At 43.0% G+C, this 25,778-nt stretch overlaps 1 protein-coding gene across 2 annotated transcripts; it reads left to right on the plus strand.

Annotated features, from left to right (window-relative positions):
* Positions 1-525: 525 nt before the first annotated feature.
* Positions 526-25,738, plus strand: KIF7 (kinesin family member 7). Of its 2 annotated transcripts, none has more exons than XM_088148663.1 (19): positions 526-559; positions 1,447-1,889; positions 3,193-3,393; positions 4,194-4,611; positions 6,286-6,823; positions 8,417-8,554; positions 9,460-9,657; positions 10,417-10,601; positions 11,650-11,759; positions 12,297-12,452; positions 13,600-13,802; positions 14,255-14,452; positions 15,450-15,575; positions 16,614-16,790; positions 18,687-18,902; positions 19,695-19,901; positions 21,837-22,035; positions 22,497-22,637; positions 24,465-25,738. In XM_088148663.1, the coding sequence occupies exons 2-19, from the start codon at positions 1,553-1,555 to the stop codon at positions 24,842-24,844; spliced, it is 4,128 nt and encodes a 1,375-aa protein (XP_088004789.1). In that variant the 5' UTR covers positions 526-559; positions 1,447-1,552; the 3' UTR covers positions 24,845-25,738. The 2 variants fall into 2 exon arrangements, with proteins under 2 accessions (XP_088004789.1, XP_007438991.1); XM_007438929.3 differs by lacking the exon at positions 526-559 and adding an exon at positions 683-1,161.
* The last annotated feature ends 40 nt before the right edge of the window (positions 25,739-25,778 follow it).

A 25,778-nucleotide genomic window follows, 5' to 3' on the forward strand; every position in this document is an offset into this window, starting at 1 on the left:
GCTTTTCTAGACTCCAGTTGCATTCATATAACACAATTAACCTAGTTGTTTCATTAACCCGCCTCCTGGATTTGTACAATATTGTTTCTGTCACAGTCTTGGTTAAGCAGTATGGAAGAAGACAGCTTCGCTGGTGGGCTACAATGTATCTCTCTGGTTTTGAAATCACCTTATTTCTAAAACAAACTTCTAAAAGGGTTACTAAGAAAGCCACAATACACTAAGTATGTTTTCGTATGTTTCCTTTCTCCTCTTCCTTTTTACGGATCGGGGGCGATCTAGGCTAAACCCAGCTGATCGTGGCTTATTCAAGGAATCTTGCAACACAGCTGGAAACAAATAAGGCCGCGCGTGTTTTGTCAGGTGAACCACGCGGCTGCCTCCTCTGCCGCTGCTTTTTAAAACTAAGGGATAAAAGATCTATCTTCCTCGTGTTTTTTTTGAAAGAGAAGCGCCCTTCTCCAGTTATTCCAACGAACAGGACTTGGCTCCTAAAAAGCTGATGCCCCCGAAGAATACCCTCCGTCTCACGAGTGCGCGCGGGGACCGCATTGCCCAGGTAAATCAAAACTAGCCGAAGCGGCATAGACCCCTCCCCAAACTCTTCAACTCAAGAGGCTGCCAATGCTGCTACCGGTGGCGTCGCCGGCTGCGGGTTCTTGGCCGCGGAGGAAGAGCCCCGGGCAAGTCTGCACCGAAGAAAACCCAGATCTCCCGAGGGACTTTTCTCCCGGAGCAAAACCGAGGCCAGGCTGCGTCCGCCCTCGTCCGCCCCCAAGGAGGATGCGCTCCCTTTCAAAGAGGGTTACTCCCCCCCCATGTTGATGCAGTACAATTCCCGGCATCCCTTTCCACGGGGGCTGCTGGGAGTTGTAGTTCGGTAACATCTGGAAAACCAACCGGTCCCCGCTGCGTTCCAGATGCGCCCTGCAGTCCGGCTCGGGAAGACCAGCCGCTGTGCCTTCTTTCCCTCCCCCGACAGAGCCGCGCATTCTGGGCCAGCCGAGGGGCTCCCCCTTCCTCCCCCTTCCCCGCTTCGCCCCCATCCCTCGCTCGGACGGGGGGAAGGAGCCGGAGCCGCCCCTTGACGCCATCTCTCCGCGCCGGCTGTCCCAGGACTGGGGGGCAGGGGGCTGGTTCGCAAGGAGGCGGCTGCGTGAGGTGAGTCGCAGGAGAGACAGCTGCTCCCTGTTTTGGGGTGCAGGATGCCTCTGAGCATGTGCAGAGGCCTCGATGATTGCCCCAGATCAGGGGGTGGGAGGAGTTGAGGGGTGGTTGAGTTTCTACCCTTGAAGCAGCTTTGGCTCCAGCTCCCGTCCTTCCAGGCCTTTGGGGCAGGGGATGCTGCAAGTCCCATCCTCCCTTTCCGGTCCATCTCCCTCCCAGCTCTTGGGCATATTACCTGAAGACGAGAGGAACTGTAGTTCAACCCATGTTCTTCTGCAGGACCCAGGAAGCTGGCTAGACATCTCCCTCTTCCAGACCATTCTTTCTTCTGGTAGCGGAAAAATGGTACCCTCTTTCGGCTTGTGGCTCTCCTGACTTCCTGCACATGTCAGTCATGGGTCTGAAAGCCAAGGCCCGGCCGTTGATGGAAGAGACGGCGGTCAGGGTGGTGGTGCGCATTCGGCCCTTGCTGCCCAAGGAACAGTTACATGGGCACCAGATCTGCCTCCAGGGTGACCCAGAGAAGAGGGAGGTGACTTTGGGCCACACCCGACATTTCCAGTTTGACACAATCTTCACCGAAACATCAAACCAGGACTCCGTATATACTACCTGCGTCCAGCCGCTGGTGGAAGCATTTTTTGAAGGGTTTAATGTCACCGTCTTTGCTTACGGCCAGACGGGCTCAGGGAAGACCTACACCATTGGAGAAGCAAGTGTCTGTGAGTTCCCCGTACCTCTTGCATGAATTCCGTGCTTTAAAGTCTCTCCTTCTTTCGAAGGCGTGAATACAGTCTTCCCCAACCTGGAGCTGTGCAGGTGTGCTGAGCTGCAACTCCCAACAGCACAGCCCAACTTTTCTGCAAATGACCAGGTTGGGGAAGGTTGTGTTAATATAACTCATCCTGCTTTTGTAGGGCCGCTCTTTTTTGATTTCCGAAAATGTTTTAGGGTTAAGTTGTGGATTAATTCAGATTTTAAAAATCCCTATCACTGAAGGAAAACATTTAGCACATTGATTATACTGAGAAATCCTTTTGGGCTTTTTGGCCATAAATAAAACTGATTGATTGATTGATATGGAGAAAAGCAATCTTTTAAACTTCATAACGTGTTAAACTACCATAACCGTTCTTGCTTCTGTTATTACTACCACCACGAGAGTGCTATCAAATGAATGGTGTGTAACAATAATTTTAAAGAATGGTCTCTGCTCAGAAAGCTTATAAATAATAACTTTATATTCCTTCAGTATAAAGAGGTTCTCTTTCGTTAGTATAAGGATTCAGAGATTAAGTCTAATCTGCAAAATGTTTAGATGGAATGTGAATGTAAAGAGGTGAATGGGAGACCTCTTTCCATTTTATATGTTTGGAGGAAATCTTTTACGTTTAGCAAAAAGTGTGTGGAAGATAGAAATCCCTGTGTCCCCAAGTTGGTTATCCCAGAATGGCAGATTACCTCAGGAAAAATTGCTCCTTTCCTCCCTTTGTGTCTCTTGCTGCACCATTATCATCCAATATGAGTATGGACAAATAGTAAAATAGGGGGGAGGGCACAAATAGGGGGGTAGTTCTTTATTTCTATGGCTGCTGTACAAACTTGGGGGAATAAGTGGGTATTTAATCTTCCTTCCTTCCTTCCTTCCTTCCTTCCTTCCTTCCTTCCTTCCTTCCTTCCTTCCTTCCTTCCTTCCTTCCTTCCTTCCTTCCTTCCACTTTGTCCCTAAGACAACTTCAGTAGTCCTCCTTTGTTGAAAAGAAGCCCTAAAACACTCTCACTTTATTATTGAGTTAATTTATGCCCTGTTTATCTATCAAACCTGCACAATGTGCTTTCTTCAAAGGGGTTGCTAAACTTACCTGCCCTTGTTAGGAGGCCTCCCTTTGGTGGAAAAGCAAGCACATGTGTCAATGGTGTCTCCAAAGCAGGCAACCACCCAGCTGCATGAGAGCATTTCCCTTAGGGAGGGAATGCATTCTCCCTGCAGTCAGCGCCACTAATAATCTCATTTCTTCTACCCAGCTTCCATCAGAGAGGATGAACAGGGCATAATCCCTCGTGCCATGGCCGAAGCCTTCAAGCTGATGGACGAGAACGATCTGCTAAACTACACTGTCCGTGTCTCTTATTTGGAAGTGTACAAGGAGGAGTTCCGGGACTTGTTGCAGGTGGACACGGCTAGCAAGGACATACAGATATGGGAAGATGACAGGGGCAATATTGGTATAAGCCAAAGGATTCTTCTCTCTCCCCTTCCTCCATAAAGGAACCCCTTAGAACTTGTCTCTTTTCTCTTTTTTGGCCAGAGTTTGACAGCAGTTTGTTGCTGAAGTTTCAGGCCAGAGAAGTTGTTTTCATCATCCATTCTTTGGTATACATTCAATTTTCCAGTGAAATTTTTGAAAACTGATTTGGCTCTTTTTTCCCTTGCCTGCCCTCCGTTTTTGTTATTGTTCTCTTTTTGTTGTTGTTAATATTATTATTGTCCACTTCTTTTGTTATTATCCTTGTTGTTGTTGTTTTTAAAAGCATAGCTGGCAGCATTGTACAGAAAACCCTGGGAAAGATTTCCTGCTTTGTTTTAGTACTTTTAAAAACCTCACTTCTCTTTCCTGTTTTTCTTTTTTCCTGGACAAAAAGATGTATTGCAAAACAAGGCACTACAGTGCCATTTTTGCATAGTGATTTATCCTCATATAAGATTGTGGGACACGCTGAACCACAGACAAGACCAACGTAGCCACTGAGTAATGGCAGAGAAGTTTTGAACCCACGTCTGCTACGTTCAAGGGCTACTTCGTCTCCTCACCCCAACTGTTCTAGTGGTTAGCTATTGTTCAACCATCTTGGCTGTCTTTTAGCAGCTTCCTGCATTACGCTGATCTAGAAAGAGGTCTGACTGGTTTTGATTAGCCTTTTATGAGAAGCTAGCCAGGGGTAGCTTGGAAAACCATGGTTAAACCAACCATGGTTTATTGCAACGTGGGAACCCAGACTCTCTCTCTTCCCTTCTCTTGTTGCAGTGCTCCATGGGGTGAAGGAAAGCGAAGTGGAAGGCCTAGACGAAGTTCTGAGCCTGCTGGAGATGGGCAATGCAGCCAAACACACGGGAAGCACCCACCTCAACAGGAAGTCGAGTCGTTCTCACACCATCTTCAGTGTGAGCATGGAGCAGCGGCAGAGCACTGGGTGCCTCACGCGCCTTGCCTGCCCAGGAAAGACTTTGGTTCCAGCCTCTGGGCAGGTTCTGTCCTCCAAGTTTCACTTTGTGGATCTGGCTGGTTCTGAGCGGGTGGTGAAGTCGGGGAGTACTGGGGAGAGACTGAAGGAGAGCATCCAGATCAACGCCAGCCTCTTGGCCCTGGGCAACGTCATCAGTGCCCTGGGAGACCCCCGCCGGAAAAGCAGCCACATTCCATATCGGGATTCCAAAATCACCAGGTAGTCTGTTTCCAAACCTGTGTCAGCTTGGGTTAGGATGTCCTCTTGTCTGCTTTGCTGAAGCAGTGTATTTATTCACATGGTCATTGATCAGTTGGCCATTTCCAATCTCTCAACGAAGTTATAGGACTCAAAGACGTTTTCCTGATTCAGTAAGCCAGCAATACAGTAATCCATCTGACCTTTTATATTAACCCTCTTATATGATCTGTGTTCACATGGCCTGTAGCAGAATAGCTTTCAAGGCCCTCTTGAAGGCCAGGAGGTTGGAAGTGTTCCTTATCTCAGGAGGTAGACAACTCAAAGAGCAGTGAAGTCCCTGTGTCACCGAGCCCCCACCCTATGCCTCACCTTATAAGGGGTGGGGACTCAGCATATCTTCCCTCTAAGGACTGGAACAAATCCAAACTACACTTTTTGACTACCTTACATTATGAGCTTTTTTGAAAAACCTGTTGTTATATCAAAATAGCTAGCTAAACCAAATCTGTGTGTGTCTACATAGGTATATATCTGTATTAGCTATTTGCTTTAACATTAAAGCGGGGCCAAGTGCAGGTATGTTACAATATAATATATAATATATATTGTAAATATTGTATTGTAAACAAAACAAAAGGTTTGACCCAATTGCTGAACAAGACAGAACCTCTACTCCAGTCTAATTGCTTGATAGGCTTCTCTGTGCCTTTCTTTTTTAAATAATGTTATTCAAATATTGACAAATGACATATTAATAGCTTGCTGCATATCCAGTATATTGATTCATTCTTCTAGCATAATATAATGCTGCTTTTAAAATTTGATTGTAAAAAGTTCAGAATTCCTATGTCTTGGTAGATTCCAAATACTAGAGAACTTAGTCATATATGCAGCCATTGGTCTGAAATGACGTTGGGGATTTCATCACAAAATGTGGAATTATAGGAGAAGCCTAGATCACGTGAGTTAATGTTTCAAGTTCTAAACTGCATCTTCAACAGCAAGATAATTACAACCAACTCTGGTTAAACTTTTTCTGAGGTGTACAATATCCACCACAATTTTTATGTTGAAGTATCCTCATTTTAAAATCAAATGTTAAGCATTTTTTTTGTTTGTTTGTTTAATTCCTTGCTTGGAATTGTTCTTTATAATCTCCAGTAGGTGATCTTTCTCAATACTGGGGAAATAGTTCGGTTGGGTTCAGCACATGCTAAATCATCATGGATTTAACAGTGACTTTGGATGAATCATAGCAAGCTGGATGCAAACAACATGCAGAGTCATAAACCCTAATTTCCAAGCTTTACTGGCTGGCTTTGCAGAACACAAGCTGATTATAGTTTGGAAGCTGTGGTTTGTGGCTTAGCATGTCACGAGGACCTACACAATTATAGTCGGGTCAGTGAAAATAACTAAAGAAATCCTAGTTTAAATTCAGAGTGTGAATCTTGTTCTACAATGCACTGGGTGATTTTTTTTTCTTTTTCAAATAAAATTGATAGGAAGGTAAGAAATGCATAAATAATGAACTTTAATGCCACAGTTGTTTTCATTTACTGTCTCTGTTAGGTTTTCCCTTCCCAAGAGCTATTTATGACCGAGAACAAAAACTGAACCACATTGTTCCTTCTTGATGTGTGGCTCCTCCTGTTCCACTTCAGTCTTGCTGAAATTGTGCTCTGATTTTAGGATCTTGAAAGGCTCTTTGGGTGGGAACGCCAAGACTGTGATGATTGCCTGCGTCAGCCCTTCCTCCTCGGACTTTGATGAGAGTCTGACTACTCTAAATTATGCCAGCTGGGCTCAGAATATCAAAAATTGGGCCATGGTGAATTGCTGCAAGGAGGCGGAGCCTGTGGAAGCCCTGCAGTTGCGCATCAAGAGGTTGCAGAGGGCCCTGGAGCAGCGGCACCGTTCAGAGACGCGCATCATCCGCCGATCGGAGGTGCCTGTCAAGTGCCACTTGGAGGAGAACGTGGCCCGCTTGCAAGCCGAGTGCAGCCGCTACCGGACTTGCACGGATGCTGCCTATCAGCTCTTGATGGAACTGCAGGGGGAGGGCAATTTGACGGAGGAACAGGGGCTCCAGGTGAAGGACTGGCTGTGTGCCGTGGAAAATGGGGCAGGTGAGCTGAGCTTGACCTCGGGTGTAGACAGCGGCATTGAAAGCACTTCGGCTGAAGAGACACACATCAAAAGCTCAAGTTCCAAGCTGGCCAAGACTCAGGTAATAGGAAAGGAGCACTTAGGTGCCATCTGTCCAGGTCAACGGTGCATGAAAGAAAGGGAGAAGATCCTCACCCCAGATTTTATTGTTTATGAATGACCTTTATATGTTGCCAGTTAGGAGAAAGTCTCTAGGAAACGTAAGAGAAAAATGAAACGGGTTAGTTCAAATAAATCATGAAATACAGGTAGTCCCCAGAAGAACTCCTGGTTTATGAATGACCCATAGTTAAGAATGGAGCCAACTGTAGCAAAATTGGAGTTAAATACACAATGCTTCGAATTAAATACACAATTGTTTGAATTAATTATACAATACTACTTATACAGTATTACGCAATAATACTGTTCCGACTTACATACACATTCGACTTAAGGGCAGATCTTGGGAACGGAATTTGTTCTTAAACTGGGGACTACCTCTACCTGTAAGAAAAACAATCTAACCCTGAAACTGTGCAAGAGTTAAATATGTGCTGAAAAGCTTGCAACAGTTTTGTCAATAATTGAAGATAATTATATAGTATGAAAAATGAAAGGGCTTTAGGAATTGTTTTAGTTCTTTTACTAAATGTTGGTCAGATAAGTGCATTGACTGCTTTTGCTCCTAACAAATCAGGTTTTCTTTTAGTTGTTTTTTTTTTTAATAAACCAGAGCCTGTCTTATAGATAAGCGAGCAATTGTGGCTGGTTTAGCCAACTCCTGGTTTGTTTTCTAAAGAGCTGCAGGAGACTATTATTTATTTATTTATATTTCAAATTTAGATACCACCCATCTCACGAAAAAGTGACTGAGCTGTGATGTCTTTGGAAGGGACACGACTGATTGTCTTGAATTTTAGGTTTTTTGCTCTGGGAGGCCCATTAAGGGTGGGGATGTAATTAAAAAGCCTCCCAGGGATACATTTCTCCTTCTCCATCCTTTAATCATTTGGAAAGCTGTCCAAAATAGCCCTGCTGAATTTTGTGTCCAATCTTGATGTGGTGGGAACCTGCAGTTACACACCCTACATGAATCTATCGTGTGGCTTGTTCAGTTTTGGCATCACATGTGTTGTGAACTAAGCCGTTGTTGGCAAGCCATGAGTTTTGGCTTAGCAACGTCTGTGGACCCAGTTGTGGTTTATTCAACAAACCATGACTTAGTGTGATATGGGCACACAGGTCAATAAACCACATTTTGGCTTAGCATTGTTTGTGAATACAGAGCTTTGAAAAGAAGATACTGTGTTTCTCTGCAATCACTTATCTTTTATACCCTGGAGGATATTGTTATTTTTCCAGGGACTTACTTTAGTCAAACTGTTTCCAGTTTGTTCATCACGTAAAAAATCAGATAATCTCTAAATAAGGAGTAGTTGCTACAATTCCTCATTGCAGCCAGCTGTTTCTAATCCAGGGGAGTCATAATTATTTTGGGGTGCAAGGCATGGAGCTGTTTCCGCCAACAGCATCTCACGGTATGATACTGAGGCTGGGGTTATGAGACTGCTCTGCTCCTTCTTTGGCCTGGGCAGGGAGATGCTCAAAGAACCTTCTGAAGATCCCGTCAGGTAAATCCCATCTTTCTGCCCTTTTTCTCTTTGTTTGCCAGGAGGAGCACCAGCGAGGACCTGAGGCTGTGAGAAAGGAGGAGGTGATGAGGCTGGAGGAGCAAGTGGAGCGTTTAGAGAAGGAGAACCAGGATTTCTTGGCTGCCCTTGAGGATGCAATGGAGCAATACAAAGCACAGGTATCTCCTTGGCAGGTTGGCAAGCTTCCCCCCCCCCCCCATTGCCCTGCCATCTGCTGATAAAGGAGTCATTCATCTTTACATGATTCCAGATTCTTTTTCTCCACTTTTTCTCTCCTTAAGGGCTCATCTTCTTTCAACTGAATTGGGAGCAGGAAGTCCTCCATCTTTGGAATTTGGGTCAATAGCTCAGTACTCTTACAGGCCTGCCTTTGTGGTGCTTGTTCAAGACACCTGGTTTTTGCCCTGCCTTATTACCTCCCAGGCCCAGATTTTCTCTGAATGTCCACTCAAACTGTCAATGGGAATAGGTAGAACATCAGCAACTGGGCATTTGGTGTGAGTCTATGTCTCTCATGTAGTTCTTCTGAAGCAGTTTTCTTCCTTGAAGTCCTCCTCAGATTGCAATTCTGAGAAGTCCCTCTTTAGAAACTAGGGGAAAGTTGAAGAATTCTTAACCCAGCACATCTGAAAGATGCTAGATTGAAATAAGTGCTATAAGTTGGGGCCAGAGGTGAAGGGAACCCAGAGGTTTTTTTACTTTTTTAAAAAATAAAGTAAATAAAGTATTTCTATAGCTTTTGAGGGTAGCTAAAGATGATGCAGTGATGTCACTAAAGGAGGTGAAGCTGAAATTATTGGGATTTGACCTTTTCTTCCTTTCCTACATTTTTTGATAGGTATGTGGAGTATATACAAAGCTTACCAAAGTTGCATTGGTGCTTTCAAAACGACACAATAAATCATATTGTTGAAAATGGATAATTTACTCATTTTTCTGAAGGAGGGAACCCCAGGCAGTAGGAACAAAAGAGAGCTGGGTGCCTGTGGCCCCCAGGTTATCAGCAGCTCTGCTTTCAGGCAATTACATTTGTCTTGCATTATTTTTATTTTTATTTTTTCAGAGTGCCAAATTGCGAGAACAGGAAGACATCATCTCTGAACTCCAGAAGTACCTAAAAATGGAGATGCCCCATTTGGGCATGCCTGAACTGTTAGGGAATGTCTTTCTGGTACAGGTTGGCCAGAGGCCACACACGGCTCCTGTGGATGCAAACCAGTCCCAACACTGGCTCAAGCTTGCTTGTAATAACCACAGTAAGGTTTGTGAGTTGTTTCATTGTCCTACACTCGAGTTATTTTTTTCTTAGGTCTGGATTGGAGACAACATCTCCCTTCCTACCCCCAGCCCACATCCAGTTAAATAAACTCACCTTTAGAAGAGGTTGTGGTAGGCATCCAGATTAACATTTTTGCATACACTTGTGAAATCTCTCATAAGGATACCAAAATCTTGTGATATTTCAGGAATTTAGAGGCCACCGTGCGAGCACATAATAATCTTGGGAAATAGAAAAAGATGATGGCCCCTGTTTGAAAGTGTCTCTCCACTGAAAATATGCCTAATGCATTTTTCCTAACAATATTGCAAGCAGTTTGAGTGTCACAGTTTATTGGCCTTTGAATGAATTAATGAAAAAGAAAAGCAAGAACAGAATGAGGTGCCAGAGAGGCACACTGACTGTTCCTATGGTGTACTTACCGATGGTTTTCTCAATTCACCCAATTTTTGGGGTTCCTGTGGAACATTGAATCATATAACCTGATTACATGGCCTAGTCATGTGCAACTTAGTGGTAAAAAATGTGATTGGCTAGTAAGGGGCTCATGCTTGTGCTGTAATAAGTTAGTTTTATTTCCCTGGGAGGAGATAAAGAGAAACAAAGAAGAAGATAATTAAAATTCAACCTAAGTAGCTATAAGTAACCTCAAACTTCTTGGGACAAATAGTTTAAAGCTGTGGACGAAATCTTAGAGTCACTCTGTAGCCTTTTCCTCATTACGTGTTCTCCTTTAAATAGCTCCATAGTGTCACAGCTCACAATGGAGAAGACTCATTGGGACACAGCCACAGTCACACTGGAGACAGTGCCTATAGCTTGGGGACTAGGGATAAGCTACAAATGAAAGCAGTGGGCAAAGTTTTTGACTCATCTCTGGAGGAGAAGAATAGATACTGGCCAATCTGGCCCCTTCAGCAATACAGGTGAGTTAAGAGTAATGTATCACATCTTTTTTTTTTTTAATATGAAGCATCCGAATTGAATTCAAAATGGTTGCTTTAAGTTTGAAACTTTGATTCCATTAGATCCTCTATTTGATTCTGAATATTGATTTGATTTTCTGAACTGAATTGGCATCTGATTCAGTCCAATCGTCAGTCTGATCTGCAAAGCTGATATAATTTGGACATTCGATCCAATTGCCTTCTTAATGAAACTCCAAAGCTTCACAAGCACTACTGTCATTGCATCTTGAAAGGATGATGGTTGGTCCTTTTAGATTAAGAGACCTTGAATTTTCTGCCAGTCCCCAATCCTCTTAAAGGTAATGTCTGCAAGGCAATGACTGCTTTGAGGCTGAAACATTTACTTCTATAGTCCATAGCTTCTCAGCTAGAAAAGTTGAGATAATATTTTGAACAAACTGCATTCAGCAGAAAGAAGAACCTTAGCTGACTGAGCAGACAGCTTTGTCAGTCCTATGTAGAGCAGTACAGATAAGGAAGTAAAAATCCAGCTATGATTCAAAAAGGACATAGCTGCATAGAAGAAAGTATCAGCATTTACTGATGGTAGGCTAACTCAGCTTTAAGAGTTATAAGGTTAACATGAATTGACAGAGATCCTATCAGTCTTATCTTTCTGGCTCGATGCCCAGAATGGGTTCATATCACACATGATAATCTATAATATAGCCATAATCTAGTTTGTTTGTTTTAGGTTTACTTTTGTGTGAACTGACTATTGTGGCTTGCATAGTATATAACCCTAGACAATAATGGGTTATACAGTAAACTATGATTAAATATCACATGGCGTAGCACCACTTATAACCCAGTCATAGAACTTGGCTGCAGTCTTTTATCCCCCATATTAGTTGAACATCCCCTCCAGATATGTCATGGAAGTATCCAAGTGTAAGCTGACTTATTTTAGCTAGTACTCAAATGATTTGAGAGTTTGTTCTTTGTTTCGTCTGCCTTATGGGCGTCCTGTGTTTTTATTAACATGAATAACTGGGTGCTGTTGTAGGAATAGAATCCACAGCTGGAGCAAAGAGGTGGTTTCGACCAAAACAAGTAAAAAATACAACAAAAGAACTCCAGAAGGAGTCCAGGAGAAATCTTTGGAACTACCTAAAGGTATGGCATGCTTCCTACGCTTTTGATCCGGAAGGCAAGTTTCAGCAAAGCAAAGAATACCCAGAAAGACTTATTCTGCTTTCACAAAGCTGAGAACAAAAATATTATTAAAATATTATTAAAAGAGTCACTTTCATGTGAGATGGACGATTATATAAATAGGATAAAAATATTTCAGACCCTCCTTCCCCCCCGCCCCAACTCCTGAATACTCATGAAAGAGAAATGTGGAGAGAATTGTAGAGTTGGAAAGAGCCATTGGATTGAACCTGCCTGCTCCATGTACAGTAGGAATCCGAATTCAAGCAGCCCTGAGAGATAGCTATGCATCCACAGCAAAAGAGGACTCACCATCTCCCTCTGTCATTGATTCCATTGCTCAGCTCAACTGTTGTTTTTGCTCAGAGTCTTTTCTTAACACTCAATCAGAATCAGCTGTCCTGCAATTGAAATGAAGGCTGGATTGTCTTTATGCCATTGGTTCCATCCCCTATTGTGAGAAAATTTATCCCAAACACCTCTCATTTTTATTTTCAGTCCTAGATGATAGGCAACAAGAGCTGGACAGTTCAACAGGGAGCTTTCCAGGCAAGGATTCAGAATGGCGGCTACTTCAGGCCCACCAGAAGATCCGTGAGCTGGCCATCAACATCCGTATGAAAGAGGACTTGATAGTGGAGCTCATTAAGACAGGTATGGAGCTGTTGTGTTGAGGATAGAGCTGAAGTGACTGGCAAGAGGATGTAGAAGCTTTGTGGATACATCTCTCAACAACTGTTTTGGACCAGCGGGCACATTTAGAACTTTTGAGAGCCATTATAAAATAACTGCTGGGATTTCTCTGTTCACTAAATGACTGAGGTGGTGGGCACAGCAAATCACAAAGTTGATTGCTCCCTGTCTCTCCCCCCACCCCCACCCCCCACTTGTCCCCTTGGGTCCCATGAACTTTATCATGGCTCATCTTTTTTTCTGAATATGTGCATACTTCTCAGGAAAGCATTGGTTGTGGCCGCCCATCATAGTTATATTTTTTTTGCTAAGAATGCTAGTAACTAGTAGAAAGATGGATGATGTTGCAAGCCAGCTTCCCAGGTGATTTTTTTTTTAACCTACTCTTAAACATCTTTTAAAAATCTGTTTAAAAAATAAAAATAGGATGAGAAGGTGGCCAGGATAGGCATATTGATTGAAATGGACACCATGTTGCCTCTCTAGAGATCTTTCTTGATTGGGTCACATTGTGGTATGAAATTAGTTCTCTTAAACTTCAGAACCAACATTTCCAAGCAAGTTTTCTGTTCAGCAGCTTTCAAGACCCTGCTCTTCCTGATTTGTTTCTTTCTCTGCTCTTGACAATTATCAGTCCTAAGAGGAAAACCAGACTAAGAAACCAATACCAGATCGGTCTAAAATTTCTTTTATTTGAAAAGCTATAGTAACAGAATCTTGCAAGTTTGAATGCCTTTCTCGCCTTCCTCGCTTTACCTTCATGTGAATTACAGAGGGGCCTGTCTGAGATATTTACTCAGATTAATTTCTTGGAATGGACTTAACACACGCTTAATCCTTTTCCTCCTATCCTTCAAGGCCATTCCCTATTTCCTCTACAACAATCCCTACCTCCCTTGGTCATCTGTTTCTCTTCCTTCCTGCTTGCGGGAAGGGCTAGCAAAGCTTTCTCTTGGAACATCAGAGTTCACCTTTTTTCTTTGACTGCTGTATCCTTTGGCACAATTCTTCCTCTTCTTTCTAATTCATTTGATATCCTACTTTTCTGTTCAGAAGGTCACTTACTGGGCTGACCTTCTGCTATGTCACAGCAGTTTTTCTGTTTCAGGCAAGCACGCTCAGGCAATGAACAAACAGTACCAGCTGAAGATCCAACATTTGGAGCAGGAAGCTGAGCAGGTGCGGTTGGAACTGAATGACGGCCAGAGGCAGTTGCAAGAGCTGGAAGGCAAAGAGCCCCATGACCCTGCTGAAAAGTGGAAACTCCAGGAATATCGTAGCAAAGTGGAAGCAGCTCAGAGCAAGGCAAAGGTAGCCTAGAAAATAAGAGGGTTCAAACAAAGCCCGAAGCCAAAATGGCTTAGATTGTTTTGCAGATCCCTCCCACCTGTGGTTTGTAAACTGGGTTTTATGGCATAACATAATTTGTGTGAAGCAAACTAATTATAAATGTAAAAAAAAAAAAAGTTTAAATCTAGTTTAACATGTTACAGGCACCAAGCCGTTGTGGCTTGTAAAGAGTATGTGAGCCAGAGCAAATTCAAGATTAACTCATTTGAATTTTTAAATTTAAGTGTGACCTGGGAATCCAGGCCATAGCTTTTATATCTCCCAGCCTGATGCTGGAAAAATCTGGAGGGACAGCTCAGACTTTAGAAGGCAGAACAGCCAAGTATCAGGACCTAGTTCCATGGCCCCAACCATTTTAGGAGCTGAAGGTCCCAGCATATGCGGCCATCTCTGTAGCATCTCTCTTGGGACAGATCCTGCAGGAGAAGAAGCGAGCGACGGAGAGGCTGGCATCTTTCTCTGCTCAAAATGAGAAGCGCCTTCTGGAGCTGGAGCGAAACGTGCAGCTGATGCGGCAGCAGCAAGGGCAGCTCCAGAAGCGGTTGCGGGAAGAAGTGGAGCAGAAGCGACGCTTGGAAACTGAGATGCAGAAGAGACAGCATCGGGTCAAGGTAGAGATGGCTGGGTGTCAGTATCCAAGCAAGAAAGGCTATTGATAGGCAGAGCTTGTCTGTTTTGTTTGAATCATATTTATTTGATTGGGGTCCAAGATCAGGGTGAGATAACATTGATTATTATTATTGTTGTTATTTAAGTTGTCAGATTATGAATCCTTTCTAACATAACAATCTGTAGATACAAACTATGAGCGAGATAATTCAGTGGATAAATTTACAGCACAGAGCTCTAAAATCTTTATAGGTCTATGAAGAACTACCAAGTAGCTGGTCCATCACCTTCAGATACAGTTTGGGCAACCTTTAATGGGTGCTGCCAAATGGCCAGCTATTTAAAGGTCCAATTTTTCAATTTTTGGAGGAAGCAAAGCTGGTCAATGGAGGTGGCTTATTATCCCAAGCCATCTGTGACTATGAGCAGCAAAGGGTCTTTGAGATAAATGACTCCACCTGACATCTTCTTCCAAAGGTGTGGACTTCAACTTGCAGAATTCTCAGCAATGGATAAACTAGTTGGTGAATTCTGAGATCAAAATCCTCACACTTATAGGGCATCCGGGTTGGCAAAGGATGAATTTAGAGAAAGTGGAAATACATTTGAGCGCAAAATATTTTAAATGAGGAGTTGGTAATTTTTTAGCATTCAGGAGCCACAGTTAGCATTCAGGATGGGTACAGTGGATAGGGCTGGGTCCTATGTGTCAGCAGGACCAGAGTATTAATGTTTTCCCCAGATTTTGTATGCATGGAGGGCAGCATTAGATGGCTATTGCTCTGTATTTTAATAAGTCTATGGAGACGTCACATGTATGCTTCTCACTTTCAAATGCTGATCAAGTTTCAGCATTCATAGCTGGAGTTTGTTCTGGGGAATTATTAAAAGTAGTTCAGAAGTTCTACGCTGTCCAGAAGATCCAGGTTGCTCTCCTTTGTTTTAAATAAATAAACAAACAGTAACTGAATTGTGCATTTTTTTTTCTTCCACCTTTAGGAGTTGGAGCTGAAGCACGAGCAACATCAGAAGATTCTGCGCATCAAAACCGAAGAAGTAGCCGCCTACCAGCGGAAGCACAGGAGCGGTAGCAATGACTCAATGATCAGCCTAGAACAGCAGCAGGTAAAGGCAACCGCTCCTGGCTTCTTTGCGGGAAGCTGCAGGGTGGAGGTTCCCAAGTGGGGCAAAGGACAGCTCTCACATCATGACACGAATGGCGTCATCATGTCATTTGCACAGCGACGTTGGGATGCGTGCATCGTCATCTGGACGTCATTGTGGCTTTTTAATGGAGGCATCATCTTGATGACTTTGACCTTGAACTTCTCCCCATTCCCCCTTTTTATTCCCCAAAGGGATTGATCGATTGGGTGCCATCCAGTCGTTTTCAACTCCTAGCGACCACATAGATAGATCTTCTCCATGATGACCCCAAAGGGATAACCTCTTTGAAATAGCCATTGTGCTCTTTGTATCTCTTCCCTGGATGGCTGCCACCATGGAAAGCAAAGGGAATGCTGTATTTAGCAGATGGTTTCTCAGATTAGATGTTCTTTTTTTATTATTCCATGATGTGCCAACACTGCATTGTGTTCAATAGGCCACAGTGGCTGGTTCAAACATTACAGTAAGCCATAAAACCTGAAGCCGTTCTTAAGGCAGGACTGCCAGGGCCATAGCAGTGATGTAATTTGATAAAGCAGGCTTAGATTTTTTTGCCCATTCTCTCCTCAGTTTTTTTGACTGACAACAGGTTAAATAAAACATAGACTATGAGCCTGTTGTAGTCTTAATGCAACTATTTCATTTCTTTCTTTGACAAAAAATGGAAAATGGCTGAGCTGATATTTGGTGGTTTGCGAACAAAATTTGGTAGAATGTTATGTGAACCATGATAATGAAATCAAACCAACAGGTTAAAGGCTTAGCTCTAGGTATGAACCAAAACAGTATCACAAAAATATTCTGATCTCTGAAGTAATTGGAAGGGGTGACCCATGAACTCCAGGGACAGAAGATAATATACTTGGGGGATTAGTCCAGCCATCTATGGATTCTTTAAAAGAGGAATTATGTTTGGTAGTTGACAATAAAAATTTACACATTGTCTATCCTGTCTGGTCACTGGGACCACCTGCTTTCTTCTGGTTTTTTTGTCAGAAAATTGAAGAGCAGAAGAAATGGTTGGATCTGGAGATGGAAAAAATTCTCAAGCAGAGGCGTGCCCTGGGTGAGCTGGAAGATGAATTGACCAAAAGGGAAGCCATTGTGGCCAAGAAGGAAGCTCTCCTTCAGGAGAAGAATGGCCTTGAAAACAAGAGACTCCGCTCTAGCCAGGTGGGCAAAATGTCACTTTGCTTTTTGAGTATATTTGCCCCCTTCCCAAAGAGTATAGCAATCAACATTGGTCAAGGGAGTTGGTTAAAAGAAAGACAAACATTTACACTGGCAACTTGTGTAAAAGATGCTGAGCAAATGATGAATTGTTTATACAAAATGTATAGACTCTGACTCCTCTGCTACATTGACTTAGCATTAAGCTCTGTTAAGTGCGGGGTAACTGGCTCTGAATCAATATGAATAGGCTTAGGCAATTCTATTGGCCCTATTGTGCAGTGCTTTGGGCTTGATTTCAGAAAGATGCTTCAGAACAGGGGTGCCAGTAATGCATTTATCTGCAACTCTTTAAAGCAGCTGTGTCTTTTCTTGGGATCACACAACAGTTGCAGACGGTAAGAAGAATCCCCCCAGAAAATCCCGCCTCTGCCTTCTTTGCAGTATTACCTGGCCTACTGCATCCCTTCTCTGCCTGTTCTTCCAGTGTGCAGAGTAGCCTCTGGCCCTCAAACAATACCTGTGATTAATGACAAAAGAAGACTTGTTAAGGTTCGACATCTTCAAAGCAAATCCTGATGTCACAAAGGCAAATGAGGAAGTGCTACTGTAATGACTGTACCTTGCCCTGTTTTCTTTGAATTGGTTCTTGGAACAGTCTTTATGTAGCAGAAGACTGAGGTAGTTCTTTCCTGTTTTATTGGATTGGGGTGGCTGTTTTCATCCTCCATCATCCAGGGAATTTGGTGTGGTTGAACTTCCTACATGTTCTCCACCTTTCCATCTCCACCTCAAATACCAGGGATGTAGTTGTCTGCAAATAGATAGCATTTTGGCAGATGGAGAAAAATCCTAACTTGGAGTCCAATTTGCAACACTTGTCCATCACAGCATCTCATACCACCAAGGTAATACATAAGGAATTATATCTAAGTTATATGCTAAGTTCGCACATTATTGTAAATTAGGGAAGCTCCATTTTTTCTGTGAAGCTTGATCCTTTGAGTGACATTCTGAAGACAAGTCCAAATAAAAGGTGGGGAAAAAAATCTAAATTTGATTTCATTTCCTTTATGCTAACGTTTAATATATCTAATGCTTTCCCCAGTCTGTCCCATTAAACCTTATAGTCTGGTAGCAACTTTGGAGGTCTTTGAGAACCCATATCCAAGGCTTTCTGGGTTGCTTATTCCTCTGCGGTATGTCATAATGCAATGTGTTCGGAGCTTAGGATGGTACATGGCTTAATGTTATCTGGGCCACTCTTCAACAGGTTAAAAGAATCCCACCCCAGTCATGTACAGACCCAGCCATACTTTCCATCCCTATCTTTTCTACATGTGTATGTTTGATTTGTAGACAGGAAGAAGAGGTGATTTTCTTTGCTAGAGGTCTTCAGACAGAGACTGGATAGTATCTGTCAGATACTAGGTGTATCAGAGTTTGGGCTGGGTGACCTCTAAGATCCCTTCTCATTCTATGATTCTATGATCTGCTCTTCCAAAGCAGCCTTCTGGTGCTTGTGGAATATAATGGCAGCCCTGTTTGGCCATTGGCGTGAGAGCTAATTCTCAGTTAGTGAAAAACAGAAATCAAGCCAACTTGACCTTTTCAAAAACAAAGGGCAGAGGGAAACAAGCCAGCCCATTCAAAAGAGTGGGGCAAGCAGCCCACCGTGAAGGGAAAAGAAACTCAAGGAGAATGAACATTCTTTCTAAATATAGGTCTTGTTCTTAAAACACAGCATCTGTTGACATTGTCTAATTATGCCATCCCAACCCATCTTTAGTAAACATTTACTTACCAGGAGTTATTGGAGTCTGGCAGACTTGCAGGGTGAAGTCTGACTGTTGGACACTGAATGTTTCTTAAGATTTCTTCCTTCTCTTTCTGCCTCAGGCTCTGAATGATGACATTCTTCGTGTGTCCAGCCGTCTTGAGTACCTGGAAAAAGAGCTGACACAGAGGAATGGGCAGCTTTGCCGCAGCAGTGCACACGACCAGCAGCACATCCGGCAAGAAATTAATAATTTGCGGCAGGAGAAGGACCAGTTGCTCAAGCAGAGGCTGGAGATAGATGGGAAATTACGTCAGGGCACCTTGCTGTCACCCGAGGTAAGCAGTGTGTAGGAACTAGTAAAGCTGCAGGCTTTACTCCATTTCCCTGTTTCCTTTGTACTTAAATTACAATCTGCTCACAGGTCTGGTACTTCTATTTTAAAAATGAATGATAACAAACCTACCACACACACAAGAGCAGATGTAAAATCAAAGTTTGGTTGAAGCACTATGGAAGTTGGTGAAACACTGTGCCACTGAATTCCGTACTGTATTTTAATTCTGAACACTACCAATATCCTGCAGTGAGTAGCTACCTTCTACTTGTACTGGTTTATTGAATAGTCTAAAGCAACCTTGGCAACTTTAAGGTATGTGGACTTCAACCTCCAGAATTCCTCAGCCAGAGGTACAGAAGGGGCAGAGCTTCTCTCCCAATGCTCCATCTGCCACCTTGTTGATGATGACCACCCCCATCTGGCTGCTGCTGTATGGAGGTCACCCTTCGTTTTATCCCCATGACAGGAATTCTGTGAAAAAGATTGGGTTGAGAGATTGAGCATGCTTAAATTGTAGTCATTATGATAATCGGGTATCTTGGAGCTTGTACTGTACCATGAATGTTGTTCTACTTAAACATGGTCTTGGTGATACTTTGGGACAAATCACCATCTCTCTTTGTTCTACTAGTGGCCATAACAATAACTGTATTATAGGAATGGGAGGGAGGGAGGGAGGGAGGGATGGAAAAAGCAAGGATTGGAAATCTAGTCAACTGACTGAAGTATCAATTTACTACTCATGATGATCAAATAGTTTCTCGCGGTCGGGGGTTTGGTCTGCTTTTAGGAGGAACGGATTCTTTTCCAGTTGGATGAAGCCATTGAAGCCCTGGATGCTGCCATAGAATATAAGAATGAGTCCATTACTTGCAGACAGCGGGTTCTGAGGTCCTCAGCCAGCCTTCTGTCCCAGTGTGAGATGAACCTTATGGCAAAACTCAGCTACCTCTCTTCCTCTGAGACCCGGGCACTGCTTTGCAAATACTTTGATAAGGTAGGCATCAAACTGATGCAAAAGCATTGCTAAAGTTTGGCCCAACTTCCGGGAGAAAAGAAACAAAGATGATGGACAAGAAATGCTTTTCTTATTGTTAGGTTCAGGTCTTATTCTCCTGCTTTCTTCCCAGTAGATACCTAATTGAAGAGGAAGTGGCATCTAGGACATTTCTAAAACTGTGGTCTGTAATATAGGTGTCCTTCCTCCAGTAAGGGGCTATTCAATACAGTTACTCAGCAGTGATTTTACGATTGGGTGAGGAAGTACAAGAACCAGCATTCCTCATTATTTAGCTATGCTAGCTGACCCGTTTCTTTCTGACTGGCAATCTAAATGGGAAATCAAATAGTGCAGGAGGTGCTGTTGAAACTGGTCACTTTTCAAAATCAACAAGAGATGTGTTTTTTCAGTGAACTCTTCTCCTTCCTTAGGATGTGGTAAACTTTATGGGTGTACACGAAACAGAAAAGGTGTTTTGTTCTACTCTGCGGTTTGGCAGGAGCAGAACTTGGAACGTTTTTGTGCTTCTGGGATTTGACCAAAAGAAAATCCGGAGGAATCCTGGAGTGATTTTAAAGGGCATATAGACAAGTATATTGCCCATCTCTGCCCTTCTCTCCTTAGGAGCTTGCAGTGATATCCCATTGGCCCTCTTACCTCCACCCATCTTCTAACTGCCTTCCCTCCCTGCCTCCCCAAGCCATCACTATATGTCCCACTGCAGTATATACTACTGGCTTGCCTGCCCCCTTGATTTTCCCAGCCCCTTCCTTCCCCTCGCTTTCCCTCAGCCACAGCTGCCATCAGTGGTGGCATTTTCCTGCTTTTACCTTCATCCCAACCAAGAAGCTTCTGCCCAGAACAACAGTGTTTTAGTCCATGTCTGTTCCATATCATGGTCGGGGAATCAACTACCCCCAAACAGCTGTTCCATATCAAGAATGGGCAATGTATGGATTCCTTTGCACATTGATAATAAATCTATATCTGGAAGAGTTTTAGGCCACAGCCCATTTCAGACACATGTAATTTTCTAGAGAGGCAGCTCACATAAGAAACGGAGAAACGGTCTTCCACTTATTTTAAATTTTGCTCCCAAGCTGAACTCACACACATCATGCTAAGCCATGCTGGAGTTTGCTGAGTTTGGGTTAGTGTGTGTACAAGCCTAGCCATTATAACTTGTAAACACTACTTAGTGTTCTGTTTGAACCAGCCATTGTGTTTTCTTTTTAAAAAAATAATTTTATTAAAAGTTTAAAAACAAAGATAAAAATCAATACAAACTAATATAAAGAAAAAAAGAAAAAGGAAGAAATCAAAGCGAAAGCTTAAAGTGCAAGAAAGAAAGAAAAAGTAAAAGAAAAATAGAAAAGAAAGAAGAAAGATGCACAGAAGTGGCTTCCAATCTTCTTTACAGCAGTTATAAGTACAATTATTAATTTACCTCTTTCTCTGAAGTTACATCATGACTCTCTATAATCTATCCTATCTAATCATCAAAACCATAAATCATAAGTTCACTTCTTCCGTTTTAATGGAAAGCAGTCCACAAGGGGTTTCCAGTCAGCAAAATGTAGATATTGTCTTTTCTCTGATCCAAGAAATCAATTTGGCCATCTCCTTGTGTTTTCTTCAATAAAACCATTAAAACAATGCATGGCTCAGAAATATGTGACCCCCAACTATAGAAAGATAGCATGCCAGAGAAGGTAGGCTTATCCCTTGCACGTCACTTTTCCTTGTTGAGAAATTGATCGGCTTTTGCAGAGGAACATTTAGCTAATGAAACTGCTCTGTAACTGTTCAGTTCTGGGATACAATAACTGTTGCATGGGAAAGTTTGGCTTCATAAAACTGCCATGTTACCTTTTTCATAACCACAGTGAGTTGAAATATTCTAAATGTTCATGTAAGCTTGGCTTTGATCAGGTGGTGACCTTGCGAGAAGACCAGCACAAACAGAACGTGGCGTTTTCCGAACTGGAAATGCAGCTGGAAGAGCAGCTACAGCTGGTGTTTTGGTTGGAGGTGGCCTTGGAGCGTCAGCGCTTGGAGATGGACCGCCAGCTGACCTTGCAGCAGAAGGATCATGAGCAGGACATTCAGCTTCTGCTCCAGCAGAGTCGGGGTAATAGAGGGAGCCTATAGGGCTGAGGAGCAATCATGGCCACTGTTAAATCCTCATTTGATCACTGATGACATTAGCTTCCCTAAAAATGGACCATATAAATTTGTAATTATTCTAGTTGTTTAGGTGGGTTTGTAAGAAAAACGGGGACATCTTGCCATCTGTGGTGGCTATGCCCAAATTAGCCATTCTGTTTTGTTTGAAAGTTCTTGAAGAAATTGGGAAAATCACCCCAAACTCTTCTGTAACAAACGCTGCTGTTATCATCCATATTTCCTAAGGTATATAAACGGATGCATTCATACGCACACACACTTTGAAATTTTACTTTTGTTTCCCTTCAGTTGCTGTCCTTTTTAATTAATTTTTTTAGTGATTGTCTTTGTTGTGCAAGTAATCATCACCATTGTTTGTTCAAATCTCTGTTTTTAGCAGCCTTTATTTACTTCCTTCTTTTGCAGAGCATATAGAAGAAGGACAGGCAAACAGCAGGCTTCAGTATGAACAAAAGATCCAGATGCTGGAAAAGGAATTGGCTCATTACAAGTGGCTAAATGGGGAGTTAAACCAAAAGTTAAAGCAGTCAGAGGGACACAGTGGAGGTGAGGCTATGTCTGTGGTATGGAGAATTTGCCTTTATTTTTCTGCTGGATGTAGTGGACGGAGGGAATGGCCTTGAGGGACAGGAGGAAGAGCCACTACCAAGACAATGGTCAGATAAAGAAGTACTGAGTCATGTGCAGGAATGTAACCTGAGTAAACAGATAAGACCCTCCCTAGTCCACACAAAGATGATGTCAGCCTTACCAGGCAGACTTGCCCATCTGACAGGAAACATGGCCAGATGAGCTAATTCTACTTTAATGTAAGGCTACATTAACAGAATCTTGCAAGTCTGAAAGTACAATTCTCCCCTGTCTCTTTTACACCCCAAGAAATTAGGGAGGGTCTCTTCTGAGACTCTTGCCCCGCCCACTATCCAGCTGCAGATTATGCTGTCTCTTATCTGACCATTACCTAGTCAGGGTCTCTGGGCCCACTCTCCCAAGGTCATTCCCACATACAGTACCATTACAGATAAAGTGAGGGAGAGGGAAGTACATTCAGACTTGCAAGGTTCTTTTACTATAGCTTTACAATGAAAGTGGTGCTGACCTTCATGACATTGGATTCCTAGTCTGATCTACCTTGAAGGGCTGATATTGCTTCATAGGACAATTTGAGAAGTGCCTCTTTTGTATCGTTTTGTCTGTAAGAAAGTAAACACTGACGGATCTTTGTCCCACCAAAGTAACTTATAGTTTAGGTAAGCAGTGAAAAACATAGGGAGGAATAAACGGATAAGAGCTACAGTAATTACACCAACTTAAAACTTATCTAAAGTCAGAAATGAGGATCCAAATAACTCTGTGGGGCTTAAGGATGGCATCCAAAGGAAAGCCTATGTGCAACCCTGGAGTTGGCAAAAGTTGTGATGTAGTCCATAGCGTGAAGTCAGTCGTGTAAGAGAGCATTCAAAGGCCCCAGTTTTAGTTTGCACCATTTCCAGACACATTCTAGAAAGGCTCATCTGAAAGCTTTTTGGATTTTAAGATGGATAGATGTTTTCAGGTTATGATGCATTTGGAATTTTGACAGCATCTCACAAAATGACTGTCTCAGTGGATGTGACCAGTCATGAAGCACCCACTAAACAGGCGGCCAGCTAGCCATCCCCTCAAATGTCCAACCATCCTTTGCAGCATGCAAAGTTCCTACATCCCCTTCCTCTTCACAGTCTTGAGGCGGTAAAGAATTCCAGAATTCTGCTTAAACTGCTGTTGTTGCTCTTCACTGAGACTGACATTTAATGAATGCTACCAAACCTACTTTTGAGCAGAGTGGGTTTGGTCGTAGGGTTGAAATAGAGTTATTTTGGTCTGGTTTGCACAAACTGGTTGTTAAATTTGGAGGGGGAACCATTGCAACATTTGCAGAGGCATCAGTCTGGTGCCTTTCATGGCCCACAAATGGGAACTGGATGCATGTGGACCCAGGAACTTCAAAACAGGCACCTTGGGCAGACGGTGGGTTAGAAGGGCAAAGGAGCCATGGCACCAAAGGTGTCTGGCAATGCTGGCCCAGGAACACCAGGAGCTAAACATGTGGGTTGGACTGTATGGAGAGCCCTCACCATTATGGGTTGTCATCTCTGAGTGTATGGGTCCTGCTGGTCCTCTCTCCCATCGCTTGGCTTGACCATTACCTGCTAGTTGCCTAATTTATATAATGCATCTGCTTGGAGCATCACTCAGGTATATTCAAAATGGCTTTGCTGCATGTAAAGCAATTGGCTCTGTGAAACCCAAACCACAGCTACTAGATCATGTGATGTCTTTGCCCAACGTGTTGCTTCATCACTCACAGTAAAACATTCTTTTCCCATACAGGTATGGACAGAAGCATTCTTGCAGTTGGGGACAGACCCAATTCACTCAGGCCATATGAAGATTTGACCAAAAATGGCCAGCTGGAGTCATCCTTGCAGTTGGAGCCCTCAGAAAGGAATCAAAGAAATAGAGAGGAGCCCCGGGACTTGGTGCATGCACCACTACCATCCACTTGGAGGCGCTGTTCACTATCTGGTGCCAATAACTTGACAGTGGAAGATTTTTGGCAAACAGAGACAGATTTTCTCTCCAGGTCTAACCAGGCCAAGGAGGTCCCTTTGCCACTGAGATCCCGCAAGGAACTGCACAGGGCCAGCCAGAACACCATTCCTGGGTTGTCTTATCCAGAAATCATTGATGTCAGAAAAAATCCACTCTAGTTCTGAGATATTGACTGTTCCATCTAAAATAAGTTAATAAGAACCTACTGAAAATAGCTGCTGATAAATATACTTAATCAAAAAGACAGCAGCTGGGTACACCCATCATGCAAAACCAGGGTTTACTGAACATACAGGAGTCGCTTGGATTAACAAAAAGATGCCTGATAGCTGTCTTCAAGTATCTGAGGGACTGTCTCATAAAAGATGGGGCAGTGTTGCTCCAGAACGTAGGACAAGAAACAATTTTGAGCATGTAAACTTTAGTTGAACACCAAGACTTTTCTAATGATACAAACTGTTCAACAATGGAAAAGACTGCTTTGGGAGTTGGTGGATTCCTTCACTGGAGGTCTTTAAGCAGAGGCTACAGGAATGCTATAGTAGTGGATTCTGGCCCTGGGAAGGGGACTGATGAGCTCTGAGATGCCTTCCAATGATGTACAATCTCCATATACAGGCTTTACTGCACAAATCACATTCTGCTTTAGTGTAATGAACGAACCCAGTCAAATGTGGACGCCTTCACAAATCTTTTACCCAAGCTTCCCTGGCTTTTGTTACTTTTGTACAGCTGCCTTTTACTGGTTATTTCGTTCTTTACAGAAACCTACCTTTGCAATTCTGGATTTCCCATGAGTATCATCCAAAAGAGGTGACAGTAAATTTGATCTGTTTGCAACTAGCTTCTTAGACTGTAGTTTCAATAAACTAGAGTAGCTATTTGTAAATATGTCAGAGGTAGTTTATATACTTTCCCCTTGAAGAGGTTTGATCATAAACTTGACTAAAGCAGTATTTAATTTTTCTTTCCCTGCAGTTACAGCCAACAGGTTCAGGGTTAGGATGTCAAAAGTGTGGCTGAATCAGATTGAGCCTAGGAGTACTTAAGCATGAATCTAAGCTATGCTAAAGCTTTAATGACCATTTGAAA

Source organism: Python bivittatus, unplaced genomic scaffold, assembly GCF_059951505.1.
Source record: "Python bivittatus isolate LINGU-HERP-01145 unplaced genomic scaffold, Pbiv_v1 ctg000530_np1212, whole genome shotgun sequence".
Lineage (NCBI taxonomy): Eukaryota > Metazoa > Chordata > Lepidosauria > Squamata > Pythonidae > Python > Python bivittatus.

Coding starts and splice junctions, on each gene's coding strand:
- KIF7 (XM_088148663.1), top strand. CDS start 1,553: ATGTCAGTCATGGGTCTGAAAGCCAAGGCCCGGCCGTTGATGGAAGAG. Junction 4,612..6,285: donor CGGGATTCCAAAATCACCAG/GTAGTCTGTTTC, acceptor CTCTGATTTTAG/GATCTTGAAAGGCTCTTTGG. Junction 22,638..24,464: donor GTCAGAGGGACACAGTGGAG/GTGAGGCTATGT, acceptor TTTCCCATACAG/GTATGGACAGAAGCATTCTT.